Below are 21749 nucleotides of genomic sequence, written 5' to 3'. Positions count from 1 at the left end.
AATGAACCGCCCTTGGAAACCAGTAACTGCAGCAGTTTTGCCAGGACATCGCCGGGACTTCATCTGGTGGTTGGGCTGCAGGGCTGGCTCCCCACTCGAGATCGGTTGCAGCGATGGCAGGTGGTTCGCACTTCCACTTGCCTGAATTGCGTCATGGTCGAGACCAATCGACATGTGACAATTGAATGTGTGGTCTCCCGCCTTTTTTAACGTGCGGTTCATGCCGGTTTTCGGGGGCAGGGTATGCGAACATTCGTGTCCAACATCCGATTCCCGCGTGGGCGCTTCTCGGCTCTTTTAATAGTTGCGGCGGGGCTGTTCAGCCTTTGGCGAAACCGATGCCAGGCCGTGGCTGCGAACTGCCGCCGGCGTGCGTTGTGGCCGATACTGAGCCGAATGAGACGAGAGATCCTCGCGTTCCTTTCGGAGGAGCTGTTCTTCCTCGAAGAGCACGATTTTCTGCGGCATTGGTCGTGCCTTTTCGTCAATCCTGAACACGAAAGTGTACAGCTCATTTTTCGACCGACTTCGTGCTAAGCAGCGCCCATTCAGTATCCATTCATGATTTGGTTTGTAACCAATTGTGCTTCATTGGATCTATTGAATCCCTATACAATTCATTGTATCATGTTATTGCATGAGTTCTTGTGTACGCGTACGCCAACATTGTCATATATATTAGAGCTATGATGTCTTCATTGCAACGTAGTGATGTTTGTCGTAGTACATAAATGTGCCGAAGTGCATGTGCCCTATATTACTATAATGTTATCAATTAAACCTTTGTTTTTTGTACATAGTGTAAATAAACTTTTTCTAAACAGTAGTAGTAGTAGTAGTAGTAGTAGTAGTAGTAGTAGTAGTAAGCAGCCACATCCACGGCCGCAGAGGAGCGGCACGCGCACACCCTTTTCAATTGAGAAGGAAAACCACGCACGTTAATGATAAATAAAAAGATAGTTGTTTCTGATGAAATAAACTACAGAGACAAGTATTGGTGACTTAATCTCCATCAATATATGCCTTGCATTTGATGCTTACTAAATAAAAACTAGTATCGAAAGGATGCACTATTAACACTATCTGACCAGAAAAGTTATCCACGTTAAACTCGCTGGGCGTACCCTCCTTGGTTTTAGCAAGGTTTATCGAGGGGCTGGGCCTCAGTACCCATTCACTGTACACACACTCTTGATGACATCCGGTTTCGTCCGCCGATGTGCCTAAAAGCATCGGTGGGCAAGAAGAGTTTCAGAAAATAGCCCGCTTATTTCTACACTTTCTTTCACTTGTTTGGCAAAATCTATTAAAATAAATGCCCTTTCGTGCTACATAAAATGATAAGAGATTCTTTTGATCTTTACGCACGTTTCTTTTATTTGAAAAAGTAAAGAAAGACTTTCCTTATCCTGGAAAGAAACTTGAAAACGTGATTTTAGTTCGACATTAGGAGCTGGTAAATGAGCTGACCGGAAGTTTTTGGGGTACAACGCTTGCAGCCTTGAAACCGTCTATAGTGAACTAGTATATAGTGATGACCTAGAGGCGGTGAAATGGGGGAAGTAAACACGAAGCGCAGGCTGTAAGAAAGTGCGCGAGTGGCACCTCTCGTTTAGTCCTTGGAATGTCCGCTGAATTGCAGTACTTCTATAAGCTGAATATATGATGAAAAGATGCGAGATGGCGGTGCTTGGAGTGTTCACTAAATGGACGGACGGACGGACAGACAGACAGATGCACGGACAGACGGACGGGTGGATGAACGAACGGACAGACGGACGCATGGATGAACGGACGTACTGATGGACAGACGCAAGGATGGACGCACGGATGGATCCACAGACGGATGAACACACAGACAGATGAACGAACGGACGCACTGACGGATGGTCGCACGGACGGACGCACGGACAGATGGAAGCAAGAACGAACGGACGGACGCTTCGCCCCACTTATCATCATGCACTCCGTGGATATGCTGTGATTTGTCAACCTCTTTGTGGGGTGTTAAAAACTATCTTTCTGGCTGGTAAAGAGGCACACGCCGCAGGCGTTTCTCGCACATGTTTGCATTCTTGAACATTGCGTTTGTACGTTTGCATTCTTGAACATTGCGTAACACACGGGCCTCAGTATATGTAGATGAATACAAACAGCTTCAGAACACCGTCGTAAAGGCCTGTTGAGTGGCGCGGTAAATCGTGTTCGCCTTACTGAGTTCTAAATGATCGTAGTTTTGCACAGTAATGCCACACGTGAGTGGATTCGGCAGTAAAAGACCTCCCGCTGAGAAAAGCGCCCACGGCGAGCTATTAGATATACAAAGGGGAGCGACTACGCGTTTCATTTTTTTTTTTTTTTCAGCTAGTGCATGATTAATACACGCTAAGCAACAAACTTCAAAAGGCCAAACCCGCTTGTTTGTTTGCTCATTAAGTGAAACGCTGCGGAAAGTATACGCGGTCATTCATTTATTCTACCGTCGCGGTGTAGCCAAGTGGGTTCTTAACTTCAGCAAAAATACAAGAACGCAGCTTCCTTTCATTTCGTGAACGCTGGAAATATATACTTTACGTCGGAGATTGAAAGCACTGCAGTCATCTCTCGCCAGCGAACGCGGCGAGGGATGCTGTCCTTTCCTGCAGTCTTTTAGCACTGCACCGCTTGCGCCGGGCCACCCTGCGGCCTGGCGTTTAAAGCAGTACGCCAAAAAGCTACAGAATGCAAGACAGGACCGACGCTGTTCTCACTAAAACTGTGCAGCCTTCTGGCAGCTAGGAGGACCAGTTATAATCCGCTGTGTTCCATCGCAAGCTCGTTTCGTGGCGCGCCACCGTTGCACTTTTACATACTATACAACCCGCCAAGGTGGTCCAGTGCATGGTGATGGTGCTCGACTGCTGAGCCGAAGGTCGCGGGATCGAATCCCCGTCGTGGTGACCGCGTTTAGATGGAGGTAAAATTCTAGAAGCCGGTGTGCTTGGATTTAGCTGCACATTAAGGAACGTCAAACGGCCGAAATTTCCAGACCCCTCTGCTACGGCGTCCCTCATAACCATATTGTGGTCTTCGAGCGTAAAACTCCAGTAAATATTATTAGTATTACTAATATATATGATTAAGGATGACCAACTATGTAATATAATCAACGTGGGATATCTCCAAAGCATCGCGAATAAATAAATGGCGACCGTGAATACACAGTTCATCATATATGCGTGCGCAAGTTTCCCCTTGAAGGAAGAGGAGGGGAGGAAGGCGCCCGTTTGACAAAGCACCCCCCCCCCCGTACCCCGGTCTATTATTCTAAAGTATAGGGCTGACATTTTTCCTTCCCCCTGCTCAGGTCCCTACACCTTCTCCCCTCTCAACTCGTGCGCACGCTTATGCAATTCATGACAGCGTCGTATTGCCGCCGTTGTTTTGGTTTCCTAACGTCAACTACAGAGAAGAATGTCGTGTGAGTTACCAGTTTCGCGGTATTCGTTTCACTGCACGGATTACCGAGGGCGACGTGCATAAGTAGGCATTGTTGTTATCTTATCGCTGTTATCTCACAGTAACGTTTCAGGCTCCTTGCACAAGTCACTGACAGCATCACAAAAGGCGAAAAAAAAGACAGAGGGAGAGCGACAGAACAAGCGTTGCGATAATCGAACTTAAAGCGTCGAAAAACAATATCTAAATGGAAAAGAAAGAAAGAAAGAAAGAAAGAAAGAAAGAAAGAAAGAAAGAAAGAAAGAAAGAAAGAAAGAAAGAAAGAAAGAAAGAAAGAAAGAAAGAAAGAGAGAAAGAAAGAAAAATTACGCGCAGGGCAGGCTTCCGGTATAGTAGGCAAGACGTTTCGGTTAAAGAGCACACAGTCATAAGACTTCATGGTCTCATCATCTTATTATTTAGTTTTCTTTATCTAGCTTATAATTCTAATCCTGTTCTTTCTTTCTTCCTTTTTTTCTTTCTTTATTTCTTTCCTTCTTTCTTTCCTTGTTTCTTTTCCTCAAGCAATGACTTTTTTTCTTTACGTGGTGAGCTACAGGTGGACCATTCAGAGAGTGACGTCGTGCCACTTCAGCGCGTTACGCCTGGACGCCGTTCGAGACAAACGCTGACGTCTTGGACGCGCCTGCGGGACCTGTTTTCTGTTTGTTCGGGCCCGTACGTGACGCAGCCGCCGTCGCCAACGCGAAGGTCGGCGTGACCTGTCACTCAAGGCAGCACGGGTAGCAGCAAGCCGGAAGCCGAGTGGGACACGTCTTCCGATCGGGCAGATGCTCATGAAAAATAAGCATCCATCGTGGTGTGTATATACCTCACGATGCGTGGCCGTGGCAAGCCGATCGGGAAGCATTCAAAAACTTCGACGAGCCAATGTCATTGTGATAATAAGGCGCGCTGTAGGGGAGTAAATCGCACTAACTGCGGCCACCTTGGGTACTTTAACACCCTCCTCAATATGAGACTCTGAGCACGGCCTTTTTTTTATCCAGTGATCGTGCTCTGAGCATACAAACGCTTCTGCGCCCCACAGACATAAAGCCGCCTTGGCGGAGAATCGAACTGACGCCACCACTCTCACCAAGGCTGAGCGTATAGGGATATATAGTTTTGAGGCTGCATATTTCGATGTCTTCGCAGCGCACGGAACAAGGGCGACAAAGGAAAACACACGCAGCGCTAAACTTTATTTTATGAGCTTCTCACTAGAAAAAAAAAAGGAGGAACAGAGCACGTGCAGCATACAAAATACAAAGGATAGAGCAGACGAGGCATCAGACGTGATAGAAAGAATACCAGTGTAGCTTCACTTGCTCTTTCGAACAAAGGTAGTGAATCGTTATCTACAAACGCGTGATATTTATGACTGGTTGTCGCTTCCATTATCTGAAATTCTGTATGCCCAATCTGTCCTGTAACTTTCTTTTTTCTGTGAAAAGCACATATATTGCTATAAGCAGTAAGATTAAGCCAGCTGTATAATAAGTTCAGCGTTGCGTGAGCCTTTCTTTTTTGTCGTCCTCATTCGATGAGCTGTAAAAATGAAAATATATGGGATTTTGCGTCCAAAAACCAAGATATGATTATGAAAGACACTGTCCTAAAAGGTTCCACAAATTTCGATTATCTGCATAGTATTCTTGAACGCGTACTGACGTCACACAGTGCACGAGGCCTACAACTTCGCTTCATTCGAAATGCGACCGCCGTGGCCGGGATCGAACTCGCGACCTTTGGGTCGGCAGCCGAGCACCATAATTTCTCAGCGGCGGACGTTCCCTGCGCTGTGAACGCATCGAATCAGCCACCGTTTTTAGAAACGCAAGGGCATAGTTCGCAAGCCACCATGGCGCGTTCGAGTAACGTAGCTAAAAACAAAAATCGGCAGTCCCCACGTACTTTGGGAATCGATGTTATGCGAAGCATGCGGATGGAAGGTGAACGTGTTTTACTTATTATTTTTTATTTTGAGTGACGCAATATGAAGTGGCGCTAAATATACGCACAAATGCACGCGCACGCATACGTTAGACAGCTACGTGTGTTTTATATTAGCAGTTGCTTACATTTGCGTATCGATGCCAACAACAAGATGTATACTAGAAAGAGTAACACTGACCCTGGATTTGATGAAAAGCGCAATATGTCGCGCCCACGTATATACCACTTGATAAGGTTCACCCCCGGTAAAAAAAAAAAAAGACGGAGGGTGGCTAGCGGGTGCGACATTTCAAGTATGGCGAGTGAAGAATCGCCGATTACTAAGCACACAGACAAAAATGACACAGGTACCGAAGCCGTGAATACGCGTTTGCAGTTTGATATACTCATCCTTCCTCCTACTTTATGTAACGTTCCGCCAATTGACTATCAACATTTCCCCATACTATCCTGAGAAACGTGCTTAGCCTTTGACCAACACGGACACTTTTATTTTGGCGTTCGTTTTTTTTTTCCTCGTATAGACCTGAATTCTGTGAATGGATGCAACGTAACAAGGAAGAACGAAGAAGACCGGTGTAACCTTGTTGGCTATCGTCCCAACGCACTCGAGCGAGGTTTGGCGTCTTGCCTGGCGTTGTCTTCCTTTAGGAAGGTTCTCTCGGAAAGCAAGCTATAATCTGTGATCACGGGCCACACAACAGTGCTGGTCCACACAGAAGGTCGCAGGCACTAAATGCACCGCAAGTCACTGCCATTCGAGAACTTGAGCAAATAGGAGAGAACGAAGTGAAACTTACCGATTGCCATGCTACGCACGCGGTTCAAAATCGATTACGAATTACCTTACAGGCTGGCACATACTTTTCCCTTTACAGGCGCGCACCCAGACCCTCGTTCATCTTTAAGATAGCTTTCAATAACCGCCCGTGCTGAACCCTCTCGCACTGCTTTAGGCAACGACTACGATCCTTCTTACTTGCGGTCGAACTATTTCAGTCACTCACTCACCTGGATGCAAAGCGTTTGTCCAAAGAAATGGTTGTGCAATACCAACGTCACGTAACTTGCCTCGCGCACTTTTACCATTCTTGGGGCTTTCATAAAATAGGGAGAGAGAGAGCAAGCAAAAAGCAAATAGGGACCGTATTCAGCCGAAGGCGCTGATTCACAGTTCATGTGGTTACATGCATCGCGAATACAAGGCACGTTTCTGACCTCAATCGGCTGACGTATATACGGGTACTTGGAGTTAAACGGTGCTTGCGTGGGTCGCCAAGTTGCTTTAAGGGGCTTTTATTTTATTTTTATGTCGGACGTCTCATGGACGCCGCTTGCACGGCTGACCAATGTCATTTCTGTCAGACTTGGTTATTCTGAAAGTGAAAGCGATGCATGCTGCGAGTAGGCCACACATGTTTATTTATTTATTTTATTTATTCGGAAGATTATCCACAGCGCCATCTCAGGCATTATTGCATTCTTAGGCATTCTTCTTCTCAGATATGCTTCAACTAACGCCCGTTATTTTTTACGTTTTCTTTTACTGCTTTCCTTTCCTCCTATTCGGATTTTGCCGGATAGGGTAGCAAAATCTATAAACGTTTGGTTAGGCAGTAGCACAACCACCAGGTCATAAAGGCTGCGAGTTCATTCGTATCTGCTCTGTTCAGTTTTTCAGACAACCGCGGAACTCTAAAAACAGATATATGGGGCACCAAGGAATAAGTCTTCAATAACACTAATATTTTTTTTCTTGTTTAGACGCATATATAAGCACGGGACAGAGGTCTAGCTGTCCGAGTTTCTAGGTGTAAAAAAATTGAAATCCAGGCATATGGCTACAGCTCGGTCGGTGCGAAACAGTGGCGGAGAAAGTTGTCTCGGTTGTAGTGTCAATGCAATAAACTAGAGCTTGGAAGACGAACAAGACCAAAATAAAGAAGGTCCTGGTCTAACAATGTAAAAAAAAACATATTTTCGAGAGCTAATATAGTCTAACGAAACCTCTTTGCAGCATATTCCCGAAGAAAGCGTCAGACAAACCAACAGACCAGCGGGCGATCTGGCGTCGCCAGCGGTTAAGACGTGCCAGGTGGAAAAACGCTGGTGCTTTTACGTATGCTTCGCCAAAGCCACCTAGGAGGCGCTGGCTTCGCTCGCGGCGTCAGCCTGGCTGTAAACATTCCCTCACAACTACACATTTCCACAACGTTGCTAGGAGGTAGCGTCTCGGGAACAGTACACGATGCCGAAACAGATGTGCGTGTCCTACCTCTATAATTATAATACTGCCCGCAGATGGCGAACAGGCCCAGACTATCAGCTCAAGTTCACTGCTTCTTGAATTGAGGCGGCTGCCCACATGCGTGCGTAAACAGCTTCGTCTAAGAAATATAGTTTGTTCTCGTTTTCTCTCTGCATAAATATGTGCTTGAACAGCAGCCAGGCGCGTCCTGGCAGTTCTTGAAAATAAACAAAGAAACAAACACACAAACTGAGTAACTCTGTTGTCTTTTTTTTAACTATCTTCCATCTATCTTATACCGAAAGTTACGTATGCGTAAAAAGAAGCAAGAGGTGACAAAGCAAGCGGATTTAGTCGCCATCGCGGCGTCTTCCGATGCTTCGTGGGACGACCGGTTTCTTTAAAAGTCAAATCGAAAGCGGAACGCCGTGAACGCGTGGTTAACGCTTTAACCGGAATTCCGCAACACGAGAGAGGAGGTGGGATACGGCGCGTGCTGCTGGGCGTCCGTGGTTCACCCGCAAAGAGGGGAGCCGGCATGGGACAAGCCCTCGGTTAAGAACAAGAAAATCCACAGCCCAGCCGCAATGCCGAGGGAATAAGAAACGACATAAAGGAAAGACCTTCGAAGGTGGCGCCGCATGCCGAGCGCGTGGCTTTCCACAGCCGCGAATATTACGGCACCACACCACGCCACACTGCGAGCCCCCACCATTCCATGTCTGGATTATTCTTGTTTTCTGCTCTGCGGGCGGCGTAAAAGCATCTCGCCGCAACCGGTTCGCAGCTGCTCGGCCTGGCAGAGGCGATACGCACAGCGAACGCACGTCGACCGGAGAGGACGTTTCCCGTATGCGACTCTGCCGTCGGTAAAACCATGCTGTGCTGCGGAACATGAAGAGCAACGCTTCGCGCGAGTATCACTATGTAGGGAAGCGATCCGGCGGCGTAATTCCAGCTCGAAAGCCGACACTGTACACCTTATAGTGCCATCGCGATGTGTTCGTTTGATTTAATGACATGGTTCTTTAACTTCATCGAAACTGACGCTCACAAGACGAGGACGCAGAAGAGAGCTGTGTGCTTTCAGTTTTTGTCCTGTCACAGCAACGTGCCGAAACAATCACTTTAGTTCAGAAACAACTGTGTGAACCTATGGTTTCTAAATAAGTTTGGCAACAGCCATCAATTTTCGCTATAAATACTAAATACGAATCAATAGTTCGTCCAGGCAACGCTACATGGAGCTTCAACAAATAACAGCAACAATGATGGTCAAACAAGCGCCCTGTTGCTTGGTTGAAGCCTATTTTTAACATCATGTGCGTTATATTTTCATATCTGACTTTCATATCAGATATTTCATATCTGACAAAGTGCACCTTGGTTCCCTCGAAATAATTCAAACTAAGTGCGCCTTGAAATCATAACTTTTTGCTATAGGGTCACACGGCAAGTAGGCATCACACAGCCCAATTATTGCCACCTCATATTCTTAGCCAGCTCCGTTTGCTTTTCGTTGATCACTCTACAGGGTTCTCACCAAGATTACGCAGCCAACATTGTGGCTGCCATAAACGAAAGAGAACCGAATAAAATTAAATCAGGTTTCTGCGCACTATAAGCGACCCCACTGAGCTTATAAAAAAAAACCACAACAGGCCTCATAGGTCTGACAGCACTGCACGCCACTAGTGACGCCGTTGCTAAATGGATAGAAGAGGGGAAAGCAAAAATATAATAAAATTCCTAGAACGGCCGACGTGTCGGCAGTAAAGAACTCCAACGTCATCATCCAAAACACCTATACCAGAAACAAAGGCTTGCGGAGCGCGCGGCGCCACAGGTGAATGAGAGAGGAGATGATGGAGACAGAAATAATGCAGTGTAGAAGAACGACTCGAGGGGCCGACTGAGCGGCGCGGTCTCCACTCCGGTCAATCAGACAGAGCGCCAAGGAAACGACAGAAACATCAGCGTCAGTCGTGCATGGCGTATATAAGAGGGATCTGAAGAGGTGCACTGCAGCCCACCTGACGGCAGGATGTAGAGAAAGAAAGAAAGAAGGAAAGAAAGAAAAAGGGAAAAGAAAGAAAGAAAGAAAGAAAGAAAGAAAGAAAGAAAGAAAGAAAGAAAGAAAGAAAGAAAGAAAGAAAGAAAGAAAGAAAGAAAGAAAGAAAGAAAGAGTGGGGTTGGGGAGGAGAGCAAGTGCGCGCGCGTTCTCGACATCCGGCATTCCGGTTTTAAATTGGACGGACGTGCGACTGATTGATCCGGACAGATCGGTCGCGCAAAGGTGTTCGCGGTCGCTCGGCGCTGAAGGGGTACACTCAACGCTGACGGAGTCGGGAAATAAAAAAACAACAACGTATAATTGAAAAACGCGGAATGCAAAAAAGCGACGATCGTTTGGGAAAACATGTCATTCCTTATTCATACCGTAGTAAATGAGAGGCATTCCGCATGCCGGATCGAGCAAATCTAAGATGAATATGGCGAAAGGTATAAAAACGCCAGAATGAGAGATGAAGAGAGAGCTATAGCTGCAAGGGGTGCAGAAGCTGATGAAGGGGCTTGATACGAGCCAGTTAATGAAGTCAAAAACAGCGAGACTGACTGCATATATGTATATACATATATATATATATATATATATATATATATATATATATATATATATATATATATATATATATATATATATATATATATATATATATATATATATATATATATAGGTGCAGCTAGCTGCATGCCAAGCCCTTTTAGGGGGCAAATAACGAGGCAAATAACCTTGGGGTCTCAACTTGTCGGCGTGTCATGTCGTCATCACGATCCTCCATAAGCGAGTATGTGCCACAAAAGTGGACTAAATCCCACTACACCTCATAGTCGCGCTATGCGTATTATGAGTTACAGGTTAGTAGTTACTGCCCAAACGTTATAATATACAGGGTGTCCCACATAACTTGAGCCAAGAATTTGAATATGAAACACACTTCAGTGGTGAAATGAACCAAACGCGAACTACTCGCACTATCCTATATTACTCAGGCTATTTTTTTTTATTTTTCCCCATACTAATCATTTATTAATTCTTAATTGCCTATTTTTATATGGGCTGGAAACCCAAATTTTAACGCTGAGATATAGATCACTTTCGGAGACCACCGACAAAATTGTTTCCTGTACAATACGTCTAGCGCTGTTATTTATTTATTTTTTTTGCGTTGTAAAGAAAGCCTGTAGCAGCACAATACCAGTGCGCTCGCAGTCCGTTACACGGCTTCTTTTCACGTTTCGCGGGCTTTATTTACAACGTGAGAAAAATAACAGCGCGAGACGCATCGCACAGGAAACAATTTAGTAGGTGGTTTCTGAAAGTGCTATACATATCGGTGTTCATATTTTGAGTTTCCAGCCCATAATTGAACATTGAGTAATTAGGAATTTTTAAATCATTTGTATGGGGAGAAATAAAAAATATAGCCCGAGTACCTACAGGCTAGTGTGAGTTTGGTTCAAAACCACCTAAGTGCCTTTCACTTTCAAATTCTTGGCTCAAGTTATGTGGGACACCCTGTACGTGACTCAAACACATGGTCAGAATCCCCGCGAAATTTACCGAGGCGTTCAGGCAGTGGCGTGACCGGTGGATTTTTCGCAAGGAGGGCGGTAGGGGGCTTAAATTTACTTTTGAGTATGTCCGTGCTTGCATTTGTATTTATTGCAGTACAATACAATAAAAAGAAAACAAACATTTCGGTTAACACTATACGCGACCTAGTTCACAGACCCGCACAAAGAATAGACATGCGCAATTGAAATGTTTTTTTTTTTTGGGGGGGGGGAGGCAAGGTAGAGGGGGATTGCATGTCTGCCTAGCTACGTTCACTTCAAACAATTTTTGTATCGGAGAATTTCCTCAACTTTTACTGTGATGGTTCCTCCTTCTTTCTTCCCTTAACGTAGAGTAGTCAACCAGATGTTTCATTTGTTAGCATTACCGGCTTCTTTCGAGCTAACTTGCAGATATGCGTAAAACTGAAATTGCGTAGTACCCACGGCCTGTATGCGTAATGCGTGGCTTTTGTAAGACCCCTCGTAAAGATCGACTAAGGCAGTTTAAAATGTTTCTTTTCTTCTCCCTTTCTTTTCATTCAGGGGAAAAGCAGCTTTATGAAGGTTGCAGAATATTGTGGTTAAAAAAAAAAACAAAGACATTTCAGTTAGCACAATACGCTCCCTATAGTGAACGGTCACGCACAGAGCCGAGCGGAGCTCTGCTGTTTTGCAAGTATCGGCAGGAAGTAACCACCACGGTGCACGGAATATAAAAAGGTTACTCGTTAGCAGGGCGACCTTGCGCAGACCAGAGAATGCACGAGCGACGAAGTTAATTGCGAGGGCTGTCACACTTGCGTGCAAGACCGGAATACTAACGAGCAGGAGCTTGCAAGCAAAAATGACTTTCAAGCCTTTCTCTTTGTTTTTTTTACGCGCGGCTTCACTCTGTCCAACGCGAGAGAAAAGAAGAAAGGAAGCGCTGGAGAAGCATGTTTCGTTTTCTATGGCGACGTTGTCAACACGCGCGTGTAGTAGGTGTGAACGGGTGGCAATGGCACGTTTATAGATGTAGTCGCAATCTCAACAGCCCACATTCAGCCTGTCTGTTTAGAACAGCGTTTTCACATATGGGGAGGAGACGGAGGAGGAAAAGTAAATGGGAGGTGTAAGGTGTAGTGAAGGTAAATGGGAGTATAAGGTGTAGTCTATCGATTAAAACATCTTTTTCACAGATGGGGAGGAGACGGAGGAGGAAAAGTAAATGGGAGGTGTAAGGTGTAGTGAATATCGATTAGAACAGCTTTTTCACAGATAGGGAGGAGACGGAGGAGGAAAAAAAAGGGAGGTACTGTAAGGTGTAGTGAATATCTATTAGTGACACTGTGCTGCAGGCGGATAGGGGGAATATGTGCTATAGAAGAACCTTCTCTAAAATAGAACTCTCGATGCCAATTTAAAACAAGTGTATGCACAAGGTCTCGCTCACTATAGCACGCCAAGTTACGCTGGCGCAGTGAAGCTCGGAAGAACTTTCGAACACTTTGCTTCGGAGCTTGGATCGAGCTCCGCGCCTTCGTCTTACAGAGGCCCGGTATTGCAATGAGCTTCGCTGCAGCTAACGCGTATTGTGCTTGTCACCATGGAGTTATTGAATGTCTATTCATTTGGCATTTCACATTTCAGTCACACACGTACAGACGCAAGAAATACGTATTGATATGGTTTCTTTATAGCCGGCTCATTCCACAAACAGCAGCTGTTACGCGCAGAACGTGATCTGTCATGGGCCGAGATAGCACGGCTTGAAACGCGAGTCGAAATTGTAGCTACAGCAGCCCGTACATATTATCATATACGCATAAGGTGATAAAGAGGGTTATTTATTTATTTATTTATTTATTTATTTATTTATTTATTTATTTATTTATTTATTTAGAATGTTCAACAGGGAGATGAGCTCCTTGGCACGAATTCATTCTAAAAAAAAAAAAGGCGTGCAAACACGACCACATACAAACTCTCTCTCCTTCTCCAAATGATCTTATAGTGTCTAAACTGGTATGGCTGAGGATACTGTATAAAATTTCTTTGAGAACCATAAATTAATAAGAACCTCTTGAATGGGGCATGAATTCAGAACAACCGCTATGATTAAACTAATGAAAAAAAAATTACGTGTTTCAAGATTGTAGAGCGAGGCCAAATTAATCACCGCTCGAAACTGAGTCCTCGTTAAGCCAATTTTTCCATGGAGCTAAGAGCACTCACACTTCACGTTGCGATGCATTCGGCCTCGTGCTTTCATGGCTGCTAGCCTAACGGTTAGCTCCATGTAGCGTCTGATTAGTCCGAACGATAACTCCCCGCAGAGTCAAGTCAGAGGCCAGAAGAGCATTTTTACAGTGCGAAAGAAGCAGAAGCCGTGCAACAGCACAGCAGTAGGATGCTAAGCTGCAATTAGTATTCTCTCAAGCTTAGCAGGAACTCACGGCACGCGGGCTCACTTTTAAGATGAACGCCCGTTACCTGCATGTAAGTTAGGAGATAACAACTACTAGTTTATTATTCTGCGTACCTAACCAGGCGACACAATAACAACGGCATCAAACGAGGCCCAAGTATACGCGCACAGTTATGCCTGAGATGTTCGGAAGAAAATGTCAGCAGGTGGTACAAAACGCACCCCACGTTGCCCCTGTATATATTGCCACGGCTTCTGCAATCGGAAGACGAGGCGCCGACGTATCCGGCGTTATCGCGAAAAGCCATCGCTGCCGATACAGTGCGCAAAGAACGCGCCTCGAAATGCGTCGTCGTCGACCTTCACGTGGAAGTATATATACACACACACGCCGCAGCCATTTACCGGTCTCGTACGGGGCTTCAAACCTTCGCGCAGCTACAGCTGACCTACGAGCCAGCCATTACGAGCACTATATGTATCGTGGTTGCTCAAGATACGGTCAGGCGTGTTTGCCTGCGCGCGGAGCCACTATGTCAAGAATACGAGGGCCGCGTTTTATCAGCGCGCACGTAAGCAAGCGCCCGAAGAGATGTCGCTCGCCCTTTGAAGTGCCGAAAAGAAACTCGCGAGGTTAGCCCCGAGTTAAGTCTTTCGAAGAATCCGCTGCCTTTTCTGCGTCACTGACAGCTAACCAGCCGTGAACCCGTCGCGACGCGTCTCCTGAGCAGGCTGGATTGTCCTCGCTTTTTTTTCTTTCTTTTCTTTTTGCATCACGATACTCACGAGGGATGCCAAGCATTGCGCATATATAACTACTGTTATCGGTCGCACCGCAGCTCAACCCCAAAACCACTGCCCAACGGAACTGCCTTGCGACCCGTCATAACTGTACATAAGACCCACTCAGTGTTTTGCTGAAGTCTGGTCGTCTGGCAGGCTTAACCTGCTTTGTGTTTAAACAAAAAACCGGTCCAGTGTGCGCGTCTTGCCGCGAAGTTGCGTGACGTTGTTCGAAGTGTGTGCAGTACACGCGCAAACGCGTTCATACGGAAGAATACATTGGGAAACATGCACGCGCAGTTAGGATATTTCGTTTTGCCGTGACTGTGTATAGGTCGAGGTATACAATTACTTCGGCCGGGTTAAGGAAATCTCGCGAATGTGATAACATCACTGATAACATGCGCGATTGTTAGTGTGAACCAAATACTCCATGATTTCCACTTTTGCCGCTATACAAGGAGTGACGCGCGTGTGTGTATTTTACGCAGTTCTTCCTTATTTTACACTCATGAAAATTTATTAATATCGCCCGATGTGAAAATATATAATTGCAAAAATGTTTTGGAGCCCGCAGAAAGCTCTGTTGTTCCACCTACTTCTTTATTAAAAACAACTTCTTCTCCACTGAAGCACTAACGAATCGGGAACGTTTGTGTATTTATGTGTGAACAGACATCCGAGGCAGCTCATCGTCAAAATTTATTCTAACTGAACATATTGGCCGGCTAAAATTCGTAAATTGCAGTGTATACATGCTCCACGAGACGGACAAGAAAATGAAGGTGAACACGAGCTCCGTGTTTAGTTTGAAATAGAGAGCTTGTGAAGCTTGTGTTTTCTCCGGGTGTGTTCATACAGGCGCACACCTTGTGAAATTCCAAGGTAGACTTGAGCTTATAGTAGCTGAACCACGGCTGAACTAATAGACAACCAACGTAAACTACTCTTGCCGTTTCGTAAACTTCGTGAGTATCAGCAAGACCCGATAGTCCTTACGTAGTAAACAGTTTAAGTGAGGTGAATAAAACACAGAAGACAAGACGAGTATAGTGTTGCGCATAGGATGGGGCAAAATTATAGGAACACGAAAATTCAGCTGACATACCTTGGGAGTCAACGTTATGCGAAGCATGCAGAGGGAAGGGGACCATGTTGTAATTTTTTATTGCGCGACGTCATTATGATATGACGCGGAATATAGGTACAAATGTTGCACGCACAGACGTGTTTAACAGTTCCAAATTTTTATATAACCATTTGTTTGCACTTGCGCAACGACGCCAATAGGAGCATGAGTATTAGCAACACGAGGAGCGATGAGCTGGAATGAAGCGCTTGTGCTCGCGAGGATGTATCCTGGACACTATACTGCATAAGTCAACTTTAGCGGATGGCGCTCAACGCCAATTGACATTAACCCGACGGGACGGCTAGCTGTATCACAGGGGTACATATGTATTATTTATAAAATTTTACAGCCACTACTGCAACCACAACTGACTTCCACAAACATTAGGGTCTATTTGAAAACCATAGTTCCAAGACGTGGCGTGGCTCTGTGGTGTAATACTTGATTTACACGCAGAATGCCATGGTTAGATTCCTGCTGCGACCCCGATATTTTTTTCTTTGCATTCGTCGGGTCGATGCTGTTGATGTCTGCTTTTTTCTTAAAGCTAACGCGTTAACATTACCTTTGTGTGTTCTCGCCGTTCCTGGGCTGAGTGTCAATCACCTATGGCACATACCCGCTTTCCGACAGCACATACCCGCCCGCGGGTATGTGTCGCGGTTCTTTGGAAAGTGTATGATGACGTACGCGATGATGCTGTGACATTATTCATGTGATGACTAGCGAGTCGTATTCGTCAAACCGTGCACCTTACCCTCACGTGCTGTTTTTGGTGTATACGCTAAGTTAAGGGGATAATCATAAGAGCACCGAAACGGAGGTGGATGGATAGATAGATAGATAGATAGATAGATAGATAGATAGATAGATAGATAGATAGATAGATAGATAGATAGATAGATAGATAGATAGATAGATAGATAGATAGATAGATAGATAGATAGATAGATAGATAGATAGATAGATAGATAGATAGATAGATAGATAGATAGATAGATAGATAGATAGATAGATAGATAGATAGATAGATAGATAGATAGATAGATAGATAGATAGATAGATAGATAGATAGATAGATAGATAGATAGATAGATAGATAGATAGATAGATAGATAGATAGATAGATAGATAGATAGATAGATAGATAGATAGATAGATAGATAGATAGATAGATAGATAGATAGATAGATAGATAGATAGATAGATAGATAGATAGATAGATAGATAGATAGATAGATACCGAAAGTGTTTGCAGTACGCAAAGAAATGCTTCTCATTGAATAATACGCCATTGCCCTCTGCGTGTGCCATCCTGCTCTTTCCTTTGTTAGCAAAGTGAGGTCTGCAAAGCGGATGCGTCAGTTCAAGCTCTATTTTTCTTACCACGACGTAAATCAAATTTATCAGAGACAAGAAGTAACCATTAATCCAGGCTGCTCGGAAAAGAACTTTCAGTCATCGCCATATCGCGCAATCAACCTACGCCTCCTCCAGCGCAGCGCAGCGCGTAGCAATCGCATTCGAGTAAAGGCGGCATGCGCTTCGTCCAGCCATTGGTCGGCTCATTGAGAGGATCCGAGATCAGCGCGTACATACACACACAGACACACAATAATCTAGGGACGCGCGAAACATCAAAATACAGTTCAACTACATTGGCATCGTCCCATGCCCCATCGTATAAAGCATTCACTTCCTTTCTTCTGGTTCTTCTTCCTTCATATTTATTCAATGAATTCAGTTGATAGTATACGCGCTTGTCGTGTTCACTTCGTGACATGCGTCCTCCCCGACTTATTTTGCCCCAGTAACTGTAGCGCAGTATTCCTAAAGGGACCTTACCGAGCAGAATGATTTTTCGCGTATTATTAAAGTACAAGTTGACAATCCCGAAAACGCCACTCTAGCTAAGACGAGAGGATTGGTTGGCATGAAAACGCGCTAACGGAAACTGCGGGTGGAGACACCGCCATGAGATTACCGCACCGAACACCGTGACGTAGTAAATCTTGAAGGCCTATACTAGGACATATACATAGATTCTACTGGTTAAAAATAAAACACATTCTCATCTGTGGTTTCCCTACATCTAGTGTACGAAGTTTCTAAAGATTTCATCGAGCCAATGTGGCGAAAATCTGACAAACACATTTTTGAAATTTCTTACGTGACGCGCGGAGATTCTAACGTGAAGCGTAAAAATGAAACTTTAACCTTGCTTTTTTCTGCTAATAATGGACTTATGACAGTGAAACATGCAGCACTATAGAGTTCCTAGAATGCAGTTTATCTATTAGACCAATTCATTGTTTGTCTTCAGTATTCCTTTAATAATTTTTCATGTTTCCTGTCATGTGTCTTCTCGCCTTAATGAACCAGCAAACTCCAGTGGCAACACTTTTGAAGTCCTTGACGCTTTAGCGAAACAGAACAATCTTTTAGAAGTCGATCTGTATAGGTGAATTTATATTTTTACAATCCTTGCGTTGTTAATGCAATCGGCAGGACAAAACGACAGTTTAATGTGTGTGCATGTGTCGACCATATATAACTTGCCCATGCCTAAAGCCATAGCTAGAACGTAAGTACTGTATGAGATGACATGCCAAATGAACATAGCCGTAGTTGTGCCCTAGCTTTAAGAAACCTGTTCGGCTGTAATTTTGGAGTTTTTTGCAAGAGATGTTACTTCGAGTCAAGGCTCATCCTTAAGTGTTGGCGGTTGTTCATAGTGCCTGCAGAAGCAACAGGTATTGGGCGTGTAACGAATCGAGTACTGTAGTGCACGAACGTGAATGACACAAGCATTATGCAATCTCGTAAGGACGCACACTCCGCAGTATCGACGTGCGGCTCAGTTGCAGCAATACATATGCAGAAAAAGTATCGTCGCATGACTTTAATAAAAAGACATGCATAGAAGTCCCAGATGAAGCAATGCATATACACACACAAAGGCGCGCGAAAACAAACGCGCACACAAACACACGTGCGCGCAGTTATAATGCTTTGTGAGATGACAGAATTTCATAAAAGCTCCTCCTACGCCTGTTGTCCTTTCTTGTAAAGGAAGTGTAGAATATGGCTATATCATCACGCAAATGGCGGGAATATTGTAAGCGTTGATTGAGAGTATGTAAGCTGTGATGCCAGATGGTTACATTATTCTTCTGAGCAGTAGCCACTTAGCATAGTACCCTACAGCCTAGTTTCTAGTCCTGTGCTTTTTATAAAGTCTAGAACAGCCTTTGTAGCAGTTTTTGACACTGTTTGGTCGTTCATTGCTGACAATATGTGGCTTTCACTTAATGGTGTTCGTCCAATGCTTGCCAACGTTGCAGTTAGCATTTTTCTTTGCGCCACGTATAATGCACAGTCGCAAAATATGTGAGCTATCGTTTCGCGCACTTGGCAGCATTCACAATTCGGGCTCTTCTTGTCCCCATCATCACCCTTCATCCCTCTTTCCTTCCCCTTTCCCTTATCGCCTGTGTAGAGTAGCAGGCTAGAGCGAACTAGCTCAGGCCGACCTCTCTGCCTTCTAATAAATTCTCACATCACATCTGAGCAGGACGTTAACAGGGTATATCCCATTCTCCTTGTCAGTTTGCTCGAACACATTGCGGAGCACGAACACCGAGCTGAATGCGCAAAGCGACCAAGCACAGCGTTTTGCAACGAAACAACCGCAGCTCAGGCCCAGTGTGAGGGCGCCAAACTCACGTGAGAGGTCGACGTCGTGTGCTTGGGCAACTCCCTGGACGATCCACTCCCACAAAAACAGGAGGACAGCATGGCGAATGAACGCCTTGATTGACAGAGTCGGTCAGAATTTCACAAAAGCGCCGTCGGCGCCATACACGACAACAAATTCACCTCTTCCTGCGGAGTGCAGCATCGTAATCGCATTCGAGTGAAGGCGGCACGCGCGTCTCGGAGCCGGGTCAGCTCATTGAGGGCATCAGAGATCAGCGCGTGCACACACACACAGACACACAATAATCTTGGTACGCGCGAAACCGAGCGCAGTGAAACGATGAAGCCTGCGCGCGCGCACAGCGTGGGCAGGCACGATTTGCTCAGCCGAGCGGAAGACGCTCCACACCGTTGCACAGCGGCGAAGACGACCCCGGCAATAGCGTGGTCCCGGCCGCGCTCTCGCCGGCAAAGGGCGCACGGAGACGCTTGCAGAGGCAGGTCGCCGGGCACGAACACAAGCGCTTGGCAGCCGACGAAGAAGCTTCCAACGGTGCGCGTCACGGGCGATCGCACCGGTGAAGCACTTCCCGCGCGCTGGCTGTACGTCGAGCACGTCGTTGGCAGCGGCCCACGAGAGAGAAGACGGCACGGCTGCTTCGCGCGCCGCTGACAGAAGGAGCGCGCGATATTGGCCCAATGCGGAGCGCCCGCTCTCCGGCCGCTTTCCGAGCCCTGCGGTCACGGTCGCGGCGACCGCAAGGCCGCTTCAGGAACTGGATGCAACGCCCACATAGCACGCCGTGGCAGAGCTGGTCGGAGGCAGGTTCGACGATCGCGGGTCAATTCAGCCTTACCAGATGAGACCGCCACTTCGAGCAGCAATTTCCAGTCCCGTGGGCGCGCACTTTTGGTGGCAGCACAACCGGGATCGTTCGAAAAAACCTCTCGGCAGCGTACTCTCGTGGCACTTGTTCCCGAGGGCTTGCGAGAGAAACGGCGAAATAATCCAACGAGACGTTCGACCTATTCCTTCCGGCAAAGTGGTAGGAGAAACGAGGCTGGCTCTCTAGTGCGCGGCCGAAACACGAAGCACATCACAACACGCGCGCGGAACACTGCGCAGGAAAGCATGCCGAGTCGCCTCTCGTTCTACCGGAAGAAAAATAAAGTAGAGCACTGGGAGTACCCCCTGGAATGGGCATACCGTAGGCGAGTACAGTGCGGCACGGCTTCTCCGTCAAAAGGCCAAGCCGGCCAGTCCCGTGCGGTGCTGCCGAGCCGCGGCATCCATCCGTTCAGCTCAGCAGTGACGGTCTTCCCACCCCCCTCCGAGCCCTCCTTTCCCCAGAGAAAACAACTCGACCCCCCTTGCCTTGCTCCCTGATGGTGAGGGTCGCCCCCGAAGGAGAAGACGCCCACTCCGCGGGCAGATGAAGGCTTCCACCGGCGGGGGCAGCACGCAGAACGCGCGTTTAGGAAAGCCCCGCGGGGCTCGCGGGAGTAGTATACACGTTACCTTCTTTCCCCTTTCCAATAAAAACTCCACTCTCTCGCTGTTCCCTCTTTCTCTCGGCCGAAGAGCAGCGAAGCAGTTACGAGGAGAGGCGGCGTGGATGCCGCACCGAGAACAAGGCCAGTCGAGACGATGAAATGTGCCCCCAGCACCATTCGGCTCAAAACTGCGTGCTTCCTGCAGCTACAGACGCGCGCGGGGGGGCGAGACGCAATCGTACGGCTACGCCACGATGATGATGATGCTGCGGCCGAAAATCACGGAGCGCGAAGACGGCGGAGGAGAGAGTCCAGGTAAGAGCGATGCCGTCGAACTCCCATCGCCAAACGAGCTGCCGAAAAAGCATGGGCGGACTCCCTCCCATCTTCACGAAGGCAAGCACCCGTCCGTGATGCTGCAGTGGAGCGCAGAACCGGGCGCTAGACTGCCGGCTCACGATGGGAGCGCACGGCGGCTCGCGGCTCTTCAGAAATGAGAAGACGCGACTGCGATACACGCAACGAGCATTTGTTTTCGCGAGGAAACGAAGAGATGAGCTGGGCGCAGTCGCAAAGGCAAAGGGCGCCGCTTAATCACAGAGACAGCGGCACTGGCGAAGAGAGCGAGAGAGCGGCATTCCGGCGCTCATTGCGGCGTCGGAAAACGAATCTTCGTTCGGAAGCAGCGGCGCCACAGAGAAGAGACCGTAGAAGAAAGCCGAGTGCTGGGCGCTCCCTCTTCGCTTTAATTCCGGGAACCACGCTGGGATGGGCGTTTTTTTGGAAGCCGCCGGAAGCTGTCCGCAAAGAGGGTCGAGAGCATTAGAAAAAAAAAAAAAAACACTACGGCTCGGAGGACGGTGCGCGTGCATGCGTTTCTGTTCGGGGACACGGTGCGTTTTCGGCTCTTCGCTCGAAACGAAATGCAG

At 46.6% G+C, this 21749-nt stretch overlaps 1 protein-coding gene across 4 annotated transcripts in view; it reads right to left on the bottom strand.

The window, feature by feature from the left end:
- Positions 1–21749, bottom strand: part of by (focal adhesion protein tensin) — a 279600-nt gene that overhangs the window by 217652 nt on the left and 40199 nt on the right. The window contains exon 1 of one of the 4 annotated variants that reach the window (XM_075893532.1): positions 19354–19508. The exons of the other annotated variants lie outside the window; for them this stretch is intronic. Coding sequence (XP_075749647.1) covers positions 19354–19425 — 72 coding nt within the window. The 5' untranslated portion in view covers positions 19426–19508. Of the gene's footprint in view, positions 1–19353; positions 19509–21749 lie in introns of those variants that run through there. 4 annotated transcript variants of the gene reach the window in all.

Source organism: Rhipicephalus microplus, chromosome 1 (assembly GCF_043290135.1).
Source record: "Rhipicephalus microplus isolate Deutch F79 chromosome 1, USDA_Rmic, whole genome shotgun sequence".
Classification (NCBI taxonomy): Eukaryota; Metazoa; Arthropoda; class Arachnida; order Ixodida; family Ixodidae; genus Rhipicephalus; species Rhipicephalus microplus.
This window is presented reverse-complemented; position numbering and strand designations above follow the sequence as displayed.